Here is a 23584-nt window from a genome sequence, read left to right as displayed (position 1 = left end):
TTTATAAACCGTGACCAACACCCCTCACAAAACTCACCAAACCCGACACCACAAGCCACCACAGCCACCACCCAAGCCCGACACCATCAGCCTGCAACCCCACGCACCCAACTCACCCTTAACCGCCAGCTACACCACCACCAACAACCCACAATCCCACGCCCTATCACACGACACCAACCGCAACACCACCTGACACCCCATCAAACCCGTCCCAAAACCACCACCTAACACCACCTTCACCGCCACCTACAACCACCAATCAACTCCCCTATCCTCCCTCGACAAAAGCCACCCAAAACCACCCCAACCTAGACCTCCTACAACCATTAAAAACCCCCTCGAAACAGCCTGCCCAAACACGAGTCACTTCCCCTGTTTTCCGTCACCACCGCACAAACCACCATACCTGACCACCCAACCACCACCAGCACAACCGCCCCCTGCCGCCAACATCAACCACCCAAACCCCAGGTCAAGGCGTGTCCAATTAGTGGGTCAAATAACCATCCCAAATACCCACAACCAACCCGTATAACCCTTCTGCCCGGCCGTCTTTCAACCGCCCCAAAAGCCACCGTAACAAGGTCAACGACGGTCAACTATGGTCAAGTCAGAAAATTTGCAGTGCAAGGTCGCTCTAGGTCCAAATCTCGTGTCCTATGGCGGTCTATACAAGTCATACGGTTGTCTTAAAGATGCTCACATGAAACGAATATAAATTGATTTAAGACGGATAATTACCTCGAGTTGATTAATTGGTTTATGTTAATTCCTTCCTCTTCCGTCTCCTAAAGCTTGTTCTTTTTAATTTGTGAATTATTTCTCAGATTTGAGGTGTTATTTATAGTGTAAGATTTAGAGAATAGGAGACCAATTAGGAAACCATGTAACTTTCCTTATTCTAATTAGTAGTAGGAATTGTCATTATAATTAAATCATTATTATTTATTATATACTATTAATCCTATCACAACTATAATTTCCTCATATAATATTTACTATTTTATTATTATTATCATAATTATAATTACCTTTATATAATATTATTCCCATATTATTCATTATTAATTCCCGATTACACTCGTACCAACTAAATAGATTTCGGTCCAAACAACAATGGCACACGGCCCAATGCTAAATATTAGCTAAACTCAATTCCCGACTTACATTATTAATTTATTATGTAATTAACATCTTATTATAATTACTATTAGAAATGTCTTATAATTAATTATTAAATTACATAAATTATCTTCACAATTTATTATTAAAATACGGAGTATTACACAAGCCCATACATACCAACATCACAAATAGGCACCGGGACACGCCTAGACGTACCGGGTTCGGAAGCTAACCGGATCCCCTGCCAGACGTCGTGTCTCAACCACACGAGTCCCTCCGTAACTCAAGCCATTAATGTGCACATCCCTCTTGGAGTGGGAAGCTCCAAGAGGCGACTTAAGTGTAAGATGGTCTCCCAACCGTCTTACGTCTCTAAAACAACAGCAACAACAACAACAACAACAACAAATCCTCCGACATATATGATAATAGCCAATACATGAACCACACCCAACATATCATAATCATCCTCTTAATGATGTGATTATCACTAAGCATGTTATAATGCAAATGCCCTAATTATGCGAGACTAACTATAACATCAATATAAATATCACATTATTGAAATCGAGTAGGATTAACCTACATTTTAGCAATCGCCTCAAGCTACTCGAATCCGGACCGAAACCGTCTCAAGGAACCGTCTCATCCTATACAAATTACATAATAACTATCACAATACATCCTATACTAATATACACTACAAAGCCTCTTATTATTACCCCTTAATTACCCCTATTACACATACTAATTACTAATTAATTACCCATAACGAGTTCTCCCAAAAGTTAAGGTTTAAAAGACTAGAAAAGGGTAGATTTTTACTTACTAGATGAAAGAGATGATGAGGAAGGTTGGAAGTCTTCTAATCCAAGCTTGAATTTCAAGTAGTAGGTGTTTGTGAGGGTTTAGAGAGAAGGGGGATAGTTTGAAGAGATAAGGAGGAAGGTTGAAATGATTTTAGGGTTAGGGAAGAAGAGGGTTTAAATCCCGTATTTTGAAACAGCGTCACTCAACCGAGTGCCGAGTCCACTCGGTCGAGTGGACTCCCTCGGCCGAGTAGCACTCTACTCGGTCGAGTGGACTCACTCGGTCGAGTATACTCTTCACTCGACCGAGTGGACCCACTCGATCCGCCGCAACACCCCTTGGTCTAGGCTAGGTCTAGTGTAAGGCTATCCTTCCCTCCCGAGTGATCTCTAATCGGTCTAACGGTCCTCTCACGCGTCCCAAGGTCTAAGTATGGGTCCCACAAAGGCCGGGTATTACAATAAGAGTAACAAAGGTATGGTTAGCTTGTTTGAGTAGCTTCCCATTCTTGAAAAACTCCTTGACCACTACACATACATAAGATCCCACAACACTCCATGCATCTTTAAAAAAACCACTTGAATACCCATCTGGGCCAGGTGCTTTATGATTAGGTATTGAAAAGACGACATTCTTTTTCTCAGAATCAGTCACAGGTGCCAGTAAAATATCCGAATGTTTAGGACTACAGACATGCCCTTTTTGCACTACCTGAGTATTCGCTTGATGTAGAGTATCCTCCTTACCCAGTAAATTTTGATAAAATCGTAAGAAAGTCTGTTGAATCTGCTCAGGTTCAGTAACCCATACACCCTGCCCATTAGCAATTCTTAGGACTTTGTTCCCTGCTTGCCTCCCTTTAATATAACTATGAAAATAACTGGAGTTAGTATATCCCCCCTTCAGCCAAATAGCTTTAGACTTTTGCAAGAGAAAACGGTTACAAGCTCTTTGTAATTCCTGATAATCAAATGAAGCAATCCCTTTTTTTTCTTTTCTTTCTTTTCTCTTTTTTCTTTTCGACATTTTTGGTTTTTTTTTTTTTTCTGCTTCTTATTTTTTTTTTCTTCTTTTTCCACCATAAGAGATTAACACAATTGCTACCAAAAGTTAAGCTACTACCCACATGACAATAAAAGTCCCAATTCCAACCAAAGTAGCAAAAATAGACATGAAATTCAAACAACTACGACTGTCCCGAAAAGGTAGGCAAATTCTTGGATTGTAGCTATTAGATGGGATATAAAACAGCTACAAGAGTTCAAACAAGCTAACAGAAAGAGTAATGTATGGCTTATTTGAACGGTAAGAACCGCCTTTCCTCATGTACTTAATCATATGAACGCGCAAAAATTAAGAAACTAATGTCACACTTATGCAGTTTGATATTACACATTCCACAAGGAGAACCACACTCTCAAGCCTAATTGACAATGAGACCAGTTTATTGATGTTCCTGGCCTAGGAAGCTCTATAGACCTTAGAAATTTAAGTGGTTTACCAACATAATATTGTCAAATTTATTTAGCATAAGGCATATTATTACGGTCAAGACTTGAGTTATGAGCTTTGTTTTCATAAATAAGGGTCAAAACAATATACATGGATAACTATATTGGGATTCAAATGCAAAAACAATGCAAATTATCATCAGTGCTACTCAATTCACCAAGACTCGACCTAAAACAAAGTAAAACATGTTTTTGGATTTTTTGAAATTTTTTTATTTTTATGCATTTTTTTTTAACACACAACATAATTAAAAGCACACAAATAAAATAAATCACACAACATAAATAAATACTCCCCAAAACCTAAATGTCACAGTGTCCTCATTGTGACGCCTAGAGCATAGCAATCACACAACAAATCAACAGCAACCTAAAGGACACTACTAACAAAGGGAATAGGGAGACAATTAACAACCTAAAGATAATATAATAAAAGAAAGTATAAAGAAGGATAGTACCAGCTGTAAAGCAGAAGCTCCCCCAAACCAGCTGCAAAGTAGGGGAATATAGCGACCAGTTGTCACGACTCCTCATCTCCATCATCATCATCATTGCCACCACCATGGATGGCCTCATCAAACTCATCAACCTCCCTCATCAAAGTATCCAACCCTGGATCAGCAACACGGACAGCATGACCTCTACGTCGACCATAACCTCTAGTACGGCCACCTCTAGATCCACCAGCCATCCCAGAAGTAGAAGCTCCAAACTGACCACCAAAACCTGAGGTCCCAGCACCAAACTGACCTCTCTGAGAAATAGAATCCCCAATATGATCCCCAAAACCACCAACAGGCATATCAGACCGGATAGGAGTGTAGAAAGGAAGACCAAGAGCACCATAATCCCGACTAAACTGACCAAACTCTACTGGAGTAACACCATAAAGATGAAAAAACTGACCTCTCTGAGAAATAGAATCCCCAATATGATCCCCAAAACCACCAACAGGCATATCAGACCGGATAGGAGTGTAGAAAGGACGACCAAGAGCACCATAATCCCGACTAAACTGGCCAAACTCTACTGGAGTAACACCATAAAGATGAAAGACCTGACGGACAAAATCCGTCAATAACAGCTCTTATCCGTTAGAAATGCGGATTCCTGACGAAAAATCCATCTAGAACGCGCGTAACTACGATTCGTCACGAAAAATGCAGTCCTGACGGATTTTCCATCAGTAATGCGCATTTCTGACGGACTGCTGACGGCTAATCCGTCACACGCCTTGGATTTTGCAGAAAGTCAACGTAACTTTGACTTTCCTAACGGTCAGAATTTCGAATTTCCGTCAGAATTTGACTTCTTTTTTTTTAAAAAAAAAAAGAAATTACAATTCAAAAACTTGGATGGTAAAACTTGGATACCAAATACATCACATTGTTTAAAATTATAACATCATCAAATGTCAGCCTACTAAAACTAATATCAGCGCTAGCAAAACATAACACTATAACTTAAGCTAAATGCCTAATATTTAGCAAAGTCCAAATCATGATCATGCAACCGAGTCTTCAGAGTAGCGAAGGAAGCATTATCTCAAGTCTTCAACTTTGTAAGCAGACTTTGAGGACTTAAAAGCATGTTTTCAAGTCTTGCCATATTTGTCATATGCCAAATAGCTCACTTCTGTGACCGAAACAAAGCACCACCAACACACTTCCTTTTCAATTCAGTCCAATTTCACCTACTTGAACACCACACTAGAGCAACAGTACATGGAATATTTATCTACAGCCATGCCCTTGTCTTCTGTAGACCTGCTATAAAATATGGGCAAGCATAAAATATGATCAGTTTCACATTCATTATGACCAGTTTCGCTTTCATTATGCATCAATATGGAAGTCGTTTCATTCAGCAAAACCATAAATTGAGGTACTGTGCAAAGAGACTTTTAAGTGGAAGCATTTCATGCTTGTAACTTTTTTTAGAACACAATTTCCATGTATACATATATTTAACTTAGACTTCATGTGTTCACATACATATATACATATACACACATTTACCTATACCGCTTTTATTCCTTCCTATTTTACCAACTGATGAACAATTGCACCGATTTAGTTGAGGCGATGCCTGGAACTTTTTAAAAAACAAAGTCCTCATGCAGCTAATTCTTCTAAAGTTAAAACTTCAATATCTATACAACCTCGCTTATTCATTTGTGCACCATCACAACTAAGTTAGCCAATTCTGTATACACATTACTAATCTGTGAGTATTTATTCATGATAATCTGTGTTACTCAGACACGCCGACACGTGTCGGCGTGTCAGACACGGCTATTTGGGGTGAATTTTCCTGTTTTGTGGTCTAAATTGAAGTGTCGAAGTGTCGTGTCGTGTCGGACACCGACACGTGTCTGACACGCGACACGGCACTTAAGTGAAGTTTCGGAGTAACAGAGATGATAATAACATAACAAAAGCTTACACAAATAAATATACAGTATAATTTGAGTGAACTATATATTCATTATCCAAATAAAAAATGTAGTCAAATGAAAGTGGTAGAAGATAAGCAAGATACTCAATTAGAAACTTCCCAGGTCTACAACATCATTCATAAGATCAAGTACATAATTACATACCTATACCAAAGCGTAATGACACGGTTGGTGAGATTCCCATTATGATCACTTGAAAAGGAACGGGCAAGCCAAAATCCCTTCATTGTCAAACTGAACAAAAGCACCCAATTATCATAAACTGAACAAAGAAAGGGGCTTTTAATATCATGCATTAACAGTGGCCGAAGTAGACTAGCATTGCTCAATTACTTGAATCAGAGTTATGTAATTCACAATAAGTTGAAAAGAGAAGAAACTATGCCTCAAAAGAATTGTCCAACTAATGTAGACGTGAGAGGATAAAATGAATAAAACGAAGAAGTTGATGCTTGTAGACAAAGAAAGTACTCCCTCCATCCCAATCATTTGTGAGGAGTATTTTAATCAAAAGTAAACAAATGATTGAGATGGAGAAAGTAGCAGATTAAAAGTAGGCAACTTTCAGCAAAATTAAAAGTAGGCAACTTTCAACAAAGACACTCAAAATATACATATAAATGTGAAACAACAACTTTCAGTAGTATGAGTAGAACAATGACTAGAACAATAAAATTTATAACTGAATCAATTAGTGAACAACATAAAATTTTCAAATCTTTTCAAGTCCAATTTTAATACTTACACAAGGATAACTGCGAAATTTTGCACCAAAACCTTGGGCCGGAGCAAAAGATGAAGGTAACAGGTATCTGTAGTCTGAGCTTTCTGGATCTGTTTGACAAGTATCCGGTATGTGTAAGTAAATCTCATCACTAAATCACACAAACTGAGAGCATTAAGTAAATTGGTTATTACTTTACCTGGCAGCTTTTTTTTACCTCGGGGCATTGCCTATTCGACAAAAAATAGAAGAAAGGTATAATTAATAGAGATCAGTGACCATTCAATCTGTAAAACACCTATTTGAGTGGAGTTGGTTAGTTGAGGGACACCCACACATTATATCAATCTTTTCTTAAGCCACAGGAAGCAAAGCTGCCAGTGATACCAATCTTCCATTTTTAACATATGTAAAAGCAATATCGTTAAGCCGATCAGATCTAAGATAAAAAAAAATTAAGAAACCCTAACTTTATGTCGAAATTAGAGAAACCCCAGATTTTGAATGGAAAACGAACAAATAAAAGTAAGATGATAATTAAAATACAAAATTAAGACAAATATATAGAAAAAACAATGAGAAATCATACGAGAAACCAATTTATCATGACAACTTACAGTATAATTCCGTCAGTTTCCCGTATTATCTGATGGCTTTGTTTTTCCGTCAAATTTCTCGTCTCTATTGCGTATTATTTTAGTAGTGCTCCAGCTGCTCCCACAACCGCCTGTTAGTCAAGGCAGTGTTAATTCCCTCATGGATCCACACCTCCCTCTCAACAACTGGGTCAAAATGGTAACCATAATGTGAGGGAGATGCAAAATAAGGAGCAGCAAGCTCTGGCTAGAAAGAGCCAGGTAGGAGAGTAGGTGGTGCTCGGCGTGGTCTACGGCGTCCGCCTGTGGTGGTGGTGGTAATGCTAGAAGAAGGAAGAGCAACTTTAAATTTCTCTGGGATCAAGTAAGTACGGGGTCGAGGACGAATAGCAGAATCATCCTTCTCAAGAGCAAAAATAGGTGGTAGCCCAGCATTTGGCAGCTTCATCCATAAATCACCCCTCACCCTGAAGTAGTGATCTGTACCACCCATAATGGTGATATAGCGAACTTCATATCTCAAATACTCTATCGTCTATCAATGGCTCAGAGTCAAGCATTGGCTCATAAGGAACCACATCCTCAAAGTTACACAATCGACGAGCAAATCTAGTAATGATAGCTCCACAATCTAAATCAGCATGCTTCTCTATCATACGGTCAAGAGCGCTCCCAATAAAAGCAGGAGGGCTAAATTGGAACGGGGCCTCCTAAAAAGGGTTCAAATAAGTAGCAAGCAATAAAACTTCTATGGAATGAACCTTGCTCCTGTCTTTTTCGCCATACAAAAGATAACTCAGCATCCTCAGAAACAGTCTCAAACAAACATGCTGAACATCATTTAAAGCCATAGCACTAACATCCGCGTCGGCATAACCGGTAAATAGGGGAAAGTAATGAACAACAGACAAGCCCGTAGCAGAAAAAAAATCACCACTAGTGTGAGGGTCGATACCTAAATACTCAGCGATTTGGGCAAAAGTCAAAGTACGCTCAACATTGAACAATCTAAACCAAATTCTATGTTTTATGGCTCATAGACATAGGAACTCAAAAACTCAAGGGTCAATGGTCGATAAGAGAGCTCATGTAGGTCAAACAAACCTAACAACCCGATTTGAAAGAACATATCCTGCATAGTAGTTTCAATCTTATAAGTGTGTAAGATTAATTGAGCGGTCAACACACCGAGTTGGAGCCATACGACGCTCCTCCATCAATTCCACAAATCATTCCCTTTGTGCGCTATCCCGAAACTCAATGAATGGATATTCGGAAATCGGTCCAAGCTCCACCTCTTCCTCCTCGAAAGACTCCACTACCGGTTGTCGGACGAGTGTACTCCTTTCCCTCTCTATTTTGTTGCCTTGTTCTTGGTTAGACATACCTACAAAAGACATTCATACAATTACAAACCAATTTTAATGCCAAAATAGCTCACGTTTTTAAGACAAAGTGAGTCGGAAAATTCAATTTTGGGATCGAAAATCACACATAAACTATGTAAATGGCAAGGAAATTGTAACTATATGACAAATAATAAAGATTCCAAGAAAATAAACACAATTACCAACCAATTTAATGCTAATATTAATCCCGAAATTATGAACCCTAAATCTGAAAATTTCGAATTTAGGCCTTTAATTCATCAAATAATGGGTTAAATAGCAAGGAAATGGCAATTACATATGAGAAATGGAATATTCAAGGCAAGAAACACAAAAAAACAAGCAACAATAAGGGAAATTTTGGACCATATAAAGAGTAATTTGAGACACTTGAAGAAATTGGAACAATTAATCACACAAATACGCACAAAGGAGTGAATGAATTTGCAAGAAATCAACTTACAACAAATTAGAATGAGATTTGATGATGATATGAAGGAATTTGGGTGGAGATCTAAGGCAGAAAAGATAGAGTGTAGTGACGGAATAACCAATGAGTAAGAATAGAAATTGAGAAAATAGGAGAAGAAAGGTGTATATGAAATGCGGAACCCGGTTCAGCAGGGATACTCGATCGAGCCTGGGTGTACTCGATCGAGTACCAAATCCCAGAAAGTCAAACTCTCGACATTTGCATGTTAATTAATATTGTCCGGGTTCCTCGATCGAGTTCCAGTAGATTCGATCGAGTACTCTGATGCGTGTCTTTTATATAAGGTTTTTACCTCATTTTTACACGCATTTCTGTACTTTTTATGTAGCATCTAGCTACAAATGCCCCCGAATATTCTACTTTGGTTCGTTTTATGTAATTTACAGGAATTGACCAAAGAGGAGCTAAACCGAGCCTTAATCCGTCCCATTTGCATGCATTTATGGAGAATGAGGAGCCGGAGCTTGGAAATCTAACGCTTGGGAGACGCGTGAGCTGGATTCGGGAAGTGTTTCAAGATCTAACGTGCTCAAACAGCTCGATCGAGTAGATTTTATGCTCGATCGAATGCTTTATATGCCTAAGGATGCTCGATCGACCACTTTCGAGTATACACAAGAGGAGACAAAGCAAGAAGTCCTCGATCGAGTAGTTTATTTCTACTCGATCGAGTGGTTTGATGTTAGTTTGCTCGATCGAGTAGTTTATTTCTACTCGATCGAATAGTTTGTCCTGCTTTAGTTTATTTTCCGCCTAACTATCTTATGGGCTTTTGTAATTAGTCCATAGATTAGGTTAGAGTATGTTTTTCGTATAAGACTGAGGAGTGAACAACGTAACTGGCTCTCTCTTCTCTTCGTTCGTTTACTCTTTACTCTATCACTGGTTATTGTTCTTTGGATTTTGCTCTTCTTTTATACTTTGCTACTGAAATTTGGATACGATTGGTACTCTTGTTCTACTTAAATCTCTTAATTCTTAATCGTTTGCTTTAATTCCTTCTTCCCTTTACTGTTATCATAATTACTTTAATTCAATTCTTGTTAGTTTTATTATCATGTTTAGTTTTAATTATCTATTTGTTGTTATTGTTAATTCGATGATGATGAGTAGCTAATTCCCCTCTGCTAAGACTAAAGGGGATCCATAATTATGAAGGGATAGTAATCGATTTATTGGGTTGATGCTGGTTTGGTCTTTGTTGTTTAAATGCTGCAATTAACTGTATCTGTCTAATTGAGTCGATGCAATTAGACATTTATATCTTAGTGATCCTTGACCTGGACCGAAAGGTTGGAAAAGGCGAGACTAGTAGCGAACAATAGGGTATTGTAGTTAGGGCGAAAGCTAAGCTATTTACGCTTTAGGGCGAATTGAGACCGAAAGGAGATATTCACTGCTCCTTAGATCGTATTTGAATTGACTTGAGACCTAGATTACTAGACCGGATGATTATGGTGAACCGTTTGTCTTAGCTGTTTTTCTCTCCTTGGTTAATCTTTCTTCTCTTTTTCTCTCTCCCTTACCCTCTTATTAGTCTAGAACATCACAATTAAAAACCCCCCAATTTGGTTACCTTGACGAACTTAGATTAAGCTGACAATTTCCTACCTCTCTGTGGATTCGACCCGACTTCCCTAGCTATATTAGTTAGAGCCAGTTGGTATTTTTTGATGTGTACGCGATGACGTGTCAAATTTTGGCGCCGTTGCCGGGGAGGTGGCGCAATTTTGTTGCTTTAATTAAGTTTGTTTCTCGTCTCAGGGAATTTATTTCTTGAGGCTGATCTTATTTCTGCAAAGTTTTTGACAGTTTTGCAGGTTATTCGGTTACTTTGTAAGTCTATTTGCCAGAATGACTAATTCACAGCCATGTGGTAGATGTGGCACGGAAGGGCATGACCCTATTAGGTGCATGGAAAGTGTAGAGCGCGTCCTTGCTTATCAGAAGTACAAGCAAGGAGTTCCTTTTTCTCAGCTGTATGAAGAAATAAAGAATGTCTCTACTCCTTCTACGCCTGCGCCGCAACCGGTTTCTCCTTCTGCAAATGAATAAATTGCTGAATTAAAATCCTTTGTGATGAGCATATCACAACAGTTTGATGAGAAGTGCAGTAGGAAAGAAACGGTCATAGCGGAATTGTGGGAACAAGTCGCGCAGTTGACACTCGCGAGTGACCAGGCCAAGCTTCTATCTACATGCAATCCAGTTAAAGTGACGAACCTCCAAGTTGGCATTACTCATGAAGAGCCAAAAGAACCGGAAGACGGGGTTCTGATAGCTGAAGATGCCCCGGAGGATGATATGGATGATATGGATGAGTTTTTAGCCGAAATACTTGCTGCGTGTAATCAAGACACTCGATCGAGTGAATCAATTTATCCCATCACTCAATCGAGTGAAAATACTGGTCGGTCGAGTAGTGCAAAAATTGAAGATGGTCGATCGAGTGATATTCTTGCTCGATCGACTGAATTTGCTGAAGAAATCACTCGATCGAGTGATAAAGATGGTCGATCGAGTATATTGCAATGTGAAACCACTCGATCGAGTGGTAATTGTGCTCGATCGAGTACAAGAAGTGGCGGAGATCCTATTTTACTATCTAATTCTGCTATCGTGTCATCTTCCCCTGCTGTGGAGGTGTCACGCATCGATTAAGGTAAAGAGAAAGTTGCGGCTCTACTCATTGCTACCAGAGTGCCCTTCCCAGGTCGTCTAAAGGACGCAAAGATCGAGCGACAGTACGGTAAGTTCGTGGACGTTGTGAAGAACCTCCAGGTAACTGTCCCTTTTTCCGAACTTGTTACTCAGGTACCTACCTACGCTAAGTTTATGAAAGATATTGTGACGCGTAAGAGAAATTTAAGTGAATTTGAGACGATTTTATTTATGGAAGAGTCTAGTAATTTGCTTTTAAATAAAGGTCCACCTAAAATGAAAGACCCAGGCAGCTTTTCTATTACCTGTATTATAGGCAACTTGGTCATTGATCAGGCTCTTTGTGATTTAGGAGCCAGTGTTAGCGTCATGCCCCTTCCTGTCTGCAAGAAACTGAACATGAGTCATTTTAAAGTGACTAACATTACCCTACAGATGGCTGATAGATCTGTTAGGAAGCCTTTAGTGTCTTAGATGACGTGCCTGTGAAAATAGGCAAGCTCTTTATCCCAGTGGATTTCATTATTTTAGATATAGCTGAGGACACCCGGACCCCAATTATCTTAGGAAGACCTTTCCTTTGTACAGCTGGGGCCGTTATTGATGTCAGACAAGGGCGTTTGACTCTTGCAGTTGGGAATGACGCGATCACTTTCAGTCTGTCTAGTACTTTGGCTCGCCCAATGATAGAGGATACTTGTTATTCGGTAGATATTATTGACGAGTCTATCTATGACTTCTGGTCGGGTTCTTTTATGAAGGACCCACTAGAAGCCCTTATGCTTTTTTATGAGTGTGCAGATAGCCCAGACGACGATGACGCTGCGTTGGATTTGCTTGTTGATGATTTAGATGAGCATGAGGGAGAGCAAGTGGAACAAATGATTAGCACTCTTTACTCCATTGAGGTAAAGGTACCGGAACGTAAGCCTCTCCCTTCTCATCTTAAATATGTCTTCTTAGACGATACTGAGCAATATCCAGTCATTGTTAGTGCTAAGCTTAATGATGATCAGCTGACTTCTTTGTTAGCTGTACTTAAGAAAAACAGGAAAGCACTGGGTTATTCACTGGACGATATCAAGGGGATTAGTCCCGATATCTGTATGCACGGGATAGAGTTGGAGGAAGATCACAAACCTTGCAGACAGGGTCAGCGCCGGCTGAACCAGAAGATGCAGGATGTTGTGATGGCTGAGGTAATGAAGCTGCTAGATGCAGGTATTATTTATTCTGTCGGTAATTCTAAATGGGTGAGTCCAGTACAGGTGGTCTCGAAGAAAGGAGGGACAACTGTTGTTAAGAATGATAAGGATGAACTAATACCTACTCGAGTAGTGACTGGTTGGCGGATGTGCATAGATTACAGACAGCTGAATGCTGCCACCAAGAAAGATCACTTTCCCCTTTCTTTTATTGATCAAATGGTAGAAAGGTTAGCTTCTCATAAATTTTTCTGCTATTTAGACGGGTATTCAGGGTTCTTTTAGATCCCTATCCACCCAGACGATCAAGCAAAGACTACATTTACTTATCCTCAGGGCGTTTTTGCTTATCGCAGGATGCCTTTTGGTTTGTGTAATGCCCCTGCCACCTTTCAAAGGTGCATGATGGGGATATTTTCAGAGTATATTGAGTCTATTATGGAAGTTTTCATGGACGATTTCAGTGTTTATGGAAGTGATTTTTCTAACTGTCTGTCTAACCTTGAGAAAGTGTTGCGGTTTTGTATTGAGGTCAATCTTGTCTTTGAACCGGGAGAAGTGCCACTTTATGGTCAACGAGGGAGTTGTCTTAGGGCACTTAGTTTCTGATAGGGGAATAGAGGTTGATAAAGCAAAGGTGGAAGTGATTCAGCAATTACCGCCTCCTGTTAATGCTAAGGGGGTGAGGAGTTTCCTTGGTCACGCCGGCTTTTATCGCCGGTTTATCAAGGACTTTCTCAAAAATTGCTAAACCACTTACACAGTTGCTACTTAAGGATGCCCCTTTTGTTTTTATCGATGATTGTCTTTCGCTTTTAACAGGTTAAAGCGAGGCTTTAGTCTCTGCGCCGATCATACGGCCCCTCCGATCGGGACTTGCCGTTTGAGATAATGTGTGATGCCGGTGACTATGCACTAGGAGCGGTGCTAGGCCGGAGGAAAGACAAAGCTTTGAACGCGATTTACTATGTGAGCCGAACTGCGGATGAGGCTCAAGTGAAGTACACTACCATCGAGAAAGAGCCGCTAGCTGTAGTTTATGCCTTAGAGAAGTTTCGTTCTTATTTAGTTGGGTCGGAAGTTCTGTTTTATCGACCATGCAGCTTTGAGGCATCTCCTTGCTAAGAAGGAGGCTAAACCACAGCTATTGAGATGGATACTCCTTCTTCAGGAGTTTGATTTGCAGATTAAGGATAAGAAAGGAGCCGAGAACGTTGAGGCGATCACTTGTCGCGATCGGTGCGACAAGAAGGGGAAGATTCTCTACCTATAGATGATTCTTTTCCAGACGATACTTTAATTGCTGTTATATCGTCTATTGTTAACCAAGAACCTTGGTATGCAGATATAGCTAACTTCGTTGTCGTGGCAAGCAAGCCACCGACCTTTCTCATCCCAGAGGAAGCGTTTTTGTATAACGCTAAGCAAAGATTTCGGGATGATCCTTACTTGTTTAAGTAATGTGCAGACGGTCTCTACAGACGGTGTATTCCGCAGTGGGAGGCCAAAGTAGTCCTGGAAGGCTGTCACTCCTCTTCATATGGTGGTCACCAAGGTCCATCGCCCATCGTGGCTAAGGTACTTCAGTCTTGTTTTTACTGGCCTTCTTTGTTTGCTGACGCTAAGTCTTTTGTTTCAGCTTGTGATGCTTGCCAACGATCAGGGAACATTTCAAAGAGACATGAGATGCCACAAAACGGCATCTTAGAGGTTGAGGTCTTCGATGTCTGGGGCATTGATTTCCACGGACCGTTCCCATCCAATAAAGGTAAGAGGTATATCTTAGTGGCTGTAGACTATGTGTCAAAATGGGTTGAGGCAATTGCCTCACCTCATTGTGATGCTAAGACCGTGATAAAGATGTTTAAAAAGATCATATTCCCCCGATTTGATGTCCCTAGGGTCGTCATTAGTGATGGGGGAATGCATTTTAAAGAAAAGAAACTCACTTCTATTCTGTCTAAAGTTGGTGTCCAACACCGGCGTGGTTTGGGGTATCATCCCCAAACTAGTGGTCAGGTTGAAGTCTCTAATCGTGAGCTGAAAGAGATCTTGTCTAAGGTAGTTTCTAAATCACGGAAAGACTGGAGTCTTAAGTTAGATGACACATTATGGGCTTATAGAACTGCCTTTAAGACACCAATTGGTGCATCACCTTATAGGCTAGTTTATGGGAAATCGTGTCACTTACCTGTTGAATTAGAATGTAAGGCTTGGTGGGCAATTCGTGAGCTTAACTATGATCCTAAGTTGTGTGGTCAGAATCGTCTTTTGCAGCTGGATGAGCTGGAAGAGTTTAGGCTTAATGCCTATGATAGCTCGCGCATTTACAAGGAAAAGACGAAGAGATGGCATGACAAGCGAATTCTACCTCGGGAGTTTCATGTTGGGCAAAAGGTGCTGCTGTTTAATGCCCGACTGAGATTATTTCCTGGCAAGCTGAAGTCCAGGTGGAGTGGTCCTTATACGGTGACAGCTATTACCAAATTTGGATCCGTGAAGCTCGAAAATTCCGAAGGTCGTAGGTTTAAAGTAAATGGCCAATATGTGAAGCATTACCACGAGGCGAATGAAGCAGACAATCGTGTTGAAGTCTTGCACTTTGACGAGCTAGACGCACCAGTTAATTGATGCCAGAAAGGTCGTGCGGGACCTCATAAACCAGCGCTCTCCGGGAGGCAGCCCGGACTGTTTTATTGTACTTTTGTTGAACCTTTTATTTTTCTTTAGCTTTTTGTTGAACTTCAGACGCTGTTTTACGAACTCTTTATGCCTCTCTTGCTTTGAAATGCATTTTTTTCAGGTTACTTCACTCGATCGAGCAGTTTTCTACTCGATCGAGCGCTTTTTGGGGTAATTATCACTCAATCGAGTGATATTCTTACTCGATCGACCGAAGCAGTTATCACATTTACTCGATCGAGTAGTTTTCTACTCGATCGAGTCCTTCCATTTGCCAGTTACTCGATCGAGCTGTTCCAAGTTGCTCGATCGAGCAAGTTTCGTCTTCCAGCGGCTGTTTTACGTCTATTGAGTTACTGCTTGACTCTCTTTGACCTTCCATGTTCATGGTCGGTTAGGGGAGGTCCCTCCTTATGACGTTTTGTAAGCTTTCCGACTCCACTCCTCCTTTTCTTTTCAGTTTGCATTTCTTTCCCTATTTTTGGTACAATGGGGGCATTGTACGGTTTGGTTTGGGGAGGTATGCATCCATATCTATGTCTGTCTGCATGTTTTCTTGCATTTTCGCTTGCACGTTTAATTATTTTCGCATGCATTGTTGTCTTATTTAATTCAAAAATCATAAAAAATTCAAAAAATTTAGGAAAATTTCAAAAATTCAAAAAAATTCACGTTTAATTTGAGTCGGAACGTTTGAACTTTGACGCTACATTGAGTCTTTACTTGAGCCTTGCATATTCTTGACATTTAGTTGGCATGATTATGTGCATGATCTATGAGTTTTTGTTTCTCTCTTATCTGAACGAATAGACTTGATTCATCATATCGGCAAGCTACATTACATTCTGAGGTTAGAGCTTTATTAACTGGTGACATTCATGACCGGTTTCATTTAGGATGTGAGTAGTACTCTCTTTAAGACATGTAACATCAATTTGCATAAGCATGAGTCTAATCTTCTTAATACATGTATGCATTCAGTCTGTGGATGGTGACACATGTTAGGAGAAAAAGTTCCCTTTATTTCATTCTACCCATGAGCCCCACATAGCCAAATTGCCTTTTCGTCCTATCAGCTACTTTCTATAATACTCCTACCCTACCCGAGCTAGCGACGAGCAGCTGTTGGAATGTTTTATTGCAATATGGTTATTTTGTCTGATTTTCAGAAGATAGTGGAAGAAAAAAAAAGGAATGAAAGAAAAAGAATTGTTGAAAAAAAATGGAACGAAAAAAAAAAAAGAGAATGAAAAAGAAAAAAAAAGCGAAATAAGAAAAGAAGAAAAAGAAAGAAAAATCATATGGATAAGAAAAAATTGTATAATGATTTTCACTCCCATGTTCTATCTATACTTTATGGGGAGTTGACAAGTATTGGTGTTTAGTGAGTATAGTGCATGGAATTTGCACTGTTTTATTTGGTTATATTGAGTATGAAGATGGGATACAGTTGTGGGGTAATATCTGTATAATACCCTATAAAATTAGGACTATAACGCAAATTTTATATGTGATAATTGTCATAAAACGAAATACATGAGAAAAACGATAAAGCATTAGAAATCAACCTCGGGTCCTTTGTAGTGCGGCGTAAAGAACAGAAATCAACAGAGACTTCCTCCTAATCGTTGCACCCAAGACCGTCTGAGACTATGCCCTTGTGCTAGAATTACTCTCTAATTGACTTGCAATATTGAGAGAGTTGTTATGTGAGTTTTTCCGATGTGAGATCTGAATTTTGAGAGGCAATGTTCTCAAAACCCTAATTATTTTTGCAAAATGACAATTAGGTCAGAAATGAGGAGAAACTCTCCTTTTGTTCTACCCATGCTCGGTCCGTGGGTTTCATTAGGGAGGGAGTGGGCTTTCCGCTTCCTCCTTATTAAACTCGTGATCCGACTTGAATTGCTAAAACGTATACGACGGGTTTTTAATTATAAATTGTCATCGGTTATCGGTAATTAAAACATCAACTAATAACACGGATTAGTTGAAATGTTAATACATGTCCGACAAAAACAATATCGTATAATTAATTTATTCAATATACATTAATCAAATATAAATCGTTTATATTCAATTTACGAATTAATTGCTTAATTCGCCTTAGCCATTATTATTTAATCCGTATTAAATAAAATATCTCAACATCACATTTTGACTAATTATTAGTCAAATAACTCGGACTAATCGGTTAGTCAAATTTGGCATCAACATGACTGTATTTTCATACCGTCACATCTCTCAAACGTATCCTATAGGTGTGACTTTTAGGGACCAGTTGATCACCGCCATCTGTATGACAATAACGTCAAACTTATCTAGCAAGCCAACCGTTATTGATAAACGTGGACCAACTGATTATAATACAAAAGTATACCCTTTGATCCTTTTAGAGATTTATAAGTCCTTGCACTACCTGTAAAGGACACCAGCCCCAACAAGCTCCCACTTGTCCGTACAAGTGTATGTGCAATGACGTTATCCGCACTAACTAGAGGACACAGCTCCAACAAACTCCCACTTGTCCGTACAAGTGTATGTGCGATAACCGATTCTCATACTCATTTAAAATTTCTCCCACTCAATGTAAAACAATTTGCAGATCCGGATCCGCAAAGGTCGTATTTTACAATCGATCTGTATCAAGAGTGGTTTCCCCGACTAGAGAGTAACTTAACTGATAAAACGAATCCGTATCCGAGCATGGCCATGCATTTCGATTCTGACTCCTCGAGTGGCCCTGAGAAATATCGAGTACCTGATAAAGGCTGAATATTTCCTTCAACTCGACTCCTTCCGATCTAAGCACAGCATGAAATGACCCAGAAAAAATCTACTTGGCCCCCTGTTACGGATGACCGTGAGAAAGAAACCAAAGTCACCCAAAATCTGCCTTGGTCTCAAGAGACAGTCGATAGTCAAAAGAATCGACTCTTAGGATCACCATGGAGGTCCTATCCACGACCGGGTACCAAATGTTATAAAACATTTAGGACTCCACGTCGATGTCACAAAAGTGTCCTACGAAATATCCGTATAAATCGCCTCTGTGATTGGTCAGTCAACCTTTTGACTTATGGCTCGTTGAACCCACCATCAACCAACGTCACAAAATAATTACCTTGAGTTATCAGCTCACGTGGGCAATTAAGGACCAAAAATATAATGTTTGTTCAGTTCACTTTGTGGTGTTCAAAATTTGTCGTACAAATCCACATGAAAAACAAAATATATAAATATCAAAATGATGATGTTGTATAGAGTACAAAAGAGAATGAATCTAATCCATAAAAGAGTACTACAACTTAGGAACACGTTTAATTCCCATGGAATTAACGTGCCCTTCATGCTTATCTTGTCGTAATGGTTTAGTGAGAGGATCTGCTATGTTATCATCTGTAGCAATCTTTTCTATCACTACTTCCTTTTGCTCCACGTAATCACGGATTAGATGAGCTTTCCGTTGTACATGTCTAGACTTGTTGCTAGACTTAGGCTCCTTAGCTTGGAAGATGGCACCACTATTGTCGCAATAGATGGTTATCGGGTCATTCGAACTAGGCACTACGGATAGTCCATGTAAGAATTGACGCATCCATATCGCTTCCTTTGTAGCTTCAGACGCGGCATAGTACTCGGACTCAGTCGTAGAATCTGCTGTAACAGTTTGTTTGGAACTCTTCCAGCTAACTGCAGCGCCATTAAGAGTAAAAACGAATCCAGACTGAGATTTCGAGTCATCTCGATCCGTTTGGAAGCTAGCATCTGCGTAACCGGTTGCGCATAGCTTTTGAGGGCCTCCATAAGTCAATGCCCAATCTTTAGTCCTCCGTAGGTACTTAAGAATTTTCTTGACAGCCAGCCAATGTGGTTCACCTGGATGCTGTTGGAATCGACTTGTCATACTCAATGCATATGCCACGTCCGGACGTGTGCATATCATGGCATACATGATTGATCCTATAGCCGAGGCATAAGGAATCCGTGTCATGCGCTCTTTATCTTCCGGTGTCTCTGGTGCCTGAGACTTGCTCAAATGCACCCCTGGAGCCATAGGAAGAAACCCCTTTTTGGAGTTAGTCATGCTGAATCTCTCTAGGATTTTGTCTATGTAAGACTCCTGACTGAGAGATAACATCCGACGTGATCTATCTCGATAGATACGGATGCCCAGAATTCTTTGTGCCTCACCCAGATCTTTCATCTGGAAATGGTTTTTCAACCATACTTTCACCGAAGTTAAGAGAGGTATGTCATTCCCAATCAGGAGTATGTCGTCAACATACAATATTAGGAAGACAATCTTGCTCCCACTCGACTTGATATATAGACATGGTTCCTCGACCGATCGAGTAAATCCATTTTCTTTAATCACTTGGTCGAAGCGATGATTCCAACTCCGAGATGCTTGCTTAAGTCCATAAATGGAACGCTTAAGCTTGCATACTTTCTTAGGATGTTCAGGATCGATGAAACCTTCGGGTTGTACCATGTACAACTCTTCCTCCAAATAACCGTTTAAGAAGGCGGTTTTCACATCCATCTGCCAAATTTTATAGTCATGAAAAGCGGCGATCACTAAGATAATCCGAATGGAACGCAGCATGACTACGAGTGCAAAAATTTCATCGTAGTGCAAACCTGGCACTTGGGTGAAACCTTTAGCAACTAGTCGTGCTTTATAGATATCTTGTTGACCTTCCACAGAATGCTTTATCTTGTAAAGCCATTTGCATTGAAGGGGACGAACCTTAGCAGGTAAGTCAACAAGATCCCATACGTTGTTCTCATACATAGAGTCCATCTCGGATTGCATGGCCTCAAGCCATAGCTTTGAGTCAGAACTAGTCATGGCACCTTTATAGGTTGCGGGTTCACTACTCGTTAAGAGTAGAATGTCATCTATGTCATGTTCCTCGACCATACCAATGTATCTGTCCGGAGGAATAGAGACTCTTCCCGACCTCCTAGGTTCCTCAGGAATATTCACCGCAGCCGGGATTGAAGGAATTGGTTCCTCCAATGGTTGCTCGGTATTTGGTTCTGGAATCTCCGACAGGTCGAAGGTTCTATCACTCTTTGCATTCTCGAGAAATTCCTTCTCTAAGAATGTCGCACTAGCCGCAACAAAAACACGTTGTTCGGTTGGCGAATAGAAGTAATGACCAAGTGTTCCTTTAGGATAACCTATAAAGTATGTCTTGACCGATCGCGGGCCGAGCTTATCCTCGTGTCTCCACTTGACATAAGCCTCGAAGCCCCAAACCCGTATAAAGGACAAGTTAGGGACCGTTCCCTTCCATAGTTCATATGGAGTCTTGTCAACAGCTTTAGACGGACTTCGGTTAAGTATTAGAGCAGCTGACAAAAGAGCATAACCCCACAATGAGTCAGGCAACACGGTGTGACTCATCATGGATCGAACCATGTCAAGTAGTGTTCGATTTCTCCGTTCGGACACACCATTCAACTGAGGTGTTCCAGGTGGAGTTAACTGTAAGGCAATCCCACAGTCCTTAAGGTGTTGATCAAACTCGTGAGAAAGATACTCGCCACCACGGTCTGAGCGCAGTGTTTTAATCTTTCTGCCCAGTAGGTTCTGTACCCTATTCTGGTATTCCTTGAATTTCTCAAAGGATTCACTTTTGTGTTTCATTAAGTAGACATAGCCATATCTACTCAAATCATCCGTGAAAGTGATGAAATACCTATAGCCTTCTCGTGCGGTGATTGACATAGGCCCACATACATCCGTATGTATGAGTCCTAATAGGTCAGCAGCGCGCATTCCAACACCTTTGAAGGAAATTCGAGTCATCTTACCGATGAGACATGATTCACACGTGCCAAATGATTGAAAATCAAAGGCCGAGATAGCTCCATTCTTTATGAGCTGTTTTACGCGTTTCTCATTAATGTGTCCCATACGGCAGTGCCATAGATACGTTTGATCTTTGTCACCAACCTTTAACTTTTTATTCATTACGTGTAATATTTCGGTGGTCTGATCTAAAACATAAATTCCGTTCATGGAGACTGCCTTGCCATAAATCATATCGTGTAATGAGAAAATGCAAGAATTATTCTCTATTACAAATGAAAAACCAAGTTTGTCAAGTGCAGAAACTGAAATAATGTTTTTGGATAGACTGGGTACATAATAGCAGTTATATAAAAATAACTCAAATCCGCTAGGAAGCTGGATCACGTATGTTCCCCTTGAGACTGCAGCCACTCGTGCTCCATTCCCAACACGCAGGTCCACGTCACTCTTTACGAGGGGTTCGATGTTTCGGAGCCCCTGCACATGATTACACAGATGAGAACCACAACCAGTATCTAGTACCCAAGTTCCGTAACTTGCGTGGTTAATCTCAATCATATGAATAAAAGTAGAAGAAGAAGACATACCAACAGGTTTAACGCGACCTGCTTTTATGTCCTCATGATAAACAGGACATGTGCGCCTCCAATGCCCAGTCTTGTGGCAGTGATGGCATTCCATGTTTTCGGTTTTGCTCTTTGTCGCGCCTGATGAGTTACTTGCCTCACCAGGCCCACTCTTACCTGACCCTGACTTCTTGAACTTCGGTTTGCCTACTGCTAGGTCTGCTTGAGCTTTGCCCTTACCCTTGCCCTTGTTTGTCACAACGAGAACATCTTGTTTCATGCTCCCACTGAACTTCATGTCCTTCTCGGTCTGTACGAGAAGGGAGTGCAGTTCATGGGGACTTTTCTTCAAATCATTCATATAGTAATTGGCTCTAAAGAGCGCAAAACCATCGTGGAGTGAATGAAGCATGCGATCAATCACAATGTTCTCGCTGATCTTACAATCAAGCGCCTCCAGTTTTTCGACATTCTCAATCATGCTGAGAATGTGTGGGCTAACCGGTTGGCCCTTCTGGAGTCTCGCATCAAAGAAGCGAGTGGTATGCTCATAGGTCACGATTCTCGGTGCTTTCGAGAATTCCTTAGTGAGCGTGGTGAAAATCTTGTTTGCACCTTGGGCTATGAAGCGTTTCTGCAAATTGGATTCCATTGCAAAAATGAGTACGTTTTTAATCGCACCCGCTTCCATGACGAAGTCGCTATACGTGGAGACCTCGTTAACTCGAGTGGGGCCCGGGGTGGCGGGAGGGGCTCGATCAGATACTTGAGCTTCCCCGTCAGCGGTGGCAAGCATTCCGTAATGCCGCCTCCCATTCCGCGAAGTTTGATCCATCATTCTTGATCTAGTAGACCGATTCATCCGATTCATAAAGATCCGGCCGAGGACTCACGGTCCAATGTGGCACTTGGCATTGGGTCATCGAGGATGCCAGCCATAATGTTATTAGCAGTTTAAAAACGTGATCTACGCTGAAAAAGAAAGAAAAACAAAAACGAAATAAGCAACTCATCGAGGTGATTTAAGTCTATTAAAATTCATTTTAATCGTGTAGACTCATTGCACTTGCATAATTGATCTCCTTCAAGAATAATACAAGTGATCCCAAGACTCAATTTCTGTAAATTGATAAGCCAACTGTTTAGCTAGTTCTTCCGTAAAAACTCTTGGTCGATAGATTTCCGTAAATCCTATCTATAGTCCACCATAATCACAGGATCGTACGAGTGACCATAGCGTTGAGATAAAATAGGTCAATCGGTTCCAACTTACCCGACGTAGAAGGGGTCATATTATGCCTACCGACGAAGAAGGGATTCATTGGAGTTTGACCCATAAAGACCATTCTCAATTTTGGTTTATACGAGGAAGATCCCATCAACTAAGTTTAAATTCATTTTAAGTGAACGAATAACTAGCAACTGCGTGAATGAATTAATTTAGATGATGGCTTAAATCGTGTGACATATGAATGTCATAGAAAACTAACGCGTGACCTCTATATGAGTCAGTTTTCATGCAATTATTAGGTGGT

At 40.4% G+C, this 23584-nt stretch overlaps 1 protein-coding gene across 7 annotated transcripts; it reads right to left on the bottom strand.

Annotated features, from left to right (window-relative positions):
- Positions 1-3656: 3656 nt before the first annotated feature.
- LOC141633082 (uncharacterized) lies at positions 3657-9210 on the bottom strand. Of its 7 annotated transcripts, XM_074445569.1 has the most exons (7): positions 9079-9210; positions 8416-8614; positions 7249-7358; positions 6831-6861; positions 6653-6741; positions 6052-6141; positions 3657-5215 (listed from the first exon to the last, which is right to left on the bottom strand). In XM_074445569.1, exon 7 carries the CDS (start codon positions 4405-4407, stop codon positions 3970-3972), a length of 438 nt encoding a protein of 145 aa, XP_074301670.1. In that variant the 5' UTR covers positions 4408-5215; positions 6052-6141; positions 6653-6741; positions 6831-6861; positions 7249-7358; positions 8416-8614; positions 9079-9210; the 3' UTR covers positions 3657-3969. The 7 variants fall into 7 exon arrangements, 5 of the variants coding, with proteins under 5 accessions (XP_074301670.1, XP_074301667.1, XP_074301666.1 ...); XM_074445566.1 differs by having other exon boundaries at positions 6831-6929; positions 7249-8614; positions 9079-9209; XM_074445565.1 differs by having other exon boundaries at positions 7249-8614; positions 9079-9209.
- Between the last annotated feature and the right edge of the window lie 14374 nt (positions 9211-23584).

Source organism: Silene latifolia, chromosome Y, assembly GCF_048544455.1.
Source record: "Silene latifolia isolate original U9 population chromosome Y, ASM4854445v1, whole genome shotgun sequence".
Lineage (NCBI taxonomy): Eukaryota > Viridiplantae > Streptophyta > Magnoliopsida > Caryophyllales > Caryophyllaceae > Silene > Silene latifolia.
The sequence above is the reverse complement of the archived record's forward strand: the minus strand, read 5'-3'. Positions and strand labels throughout refer to the sequence as shown.

Excerpts from the sequence above, each read along its gene's own strand:
- LOC141633082 (XM_074445567.1), bottom strand. The coding sequence starts at position 4,407 with ATGCCTGTTGGTGGTTTTGGGGATCATATTGGGGATTCTATTTCTCAG.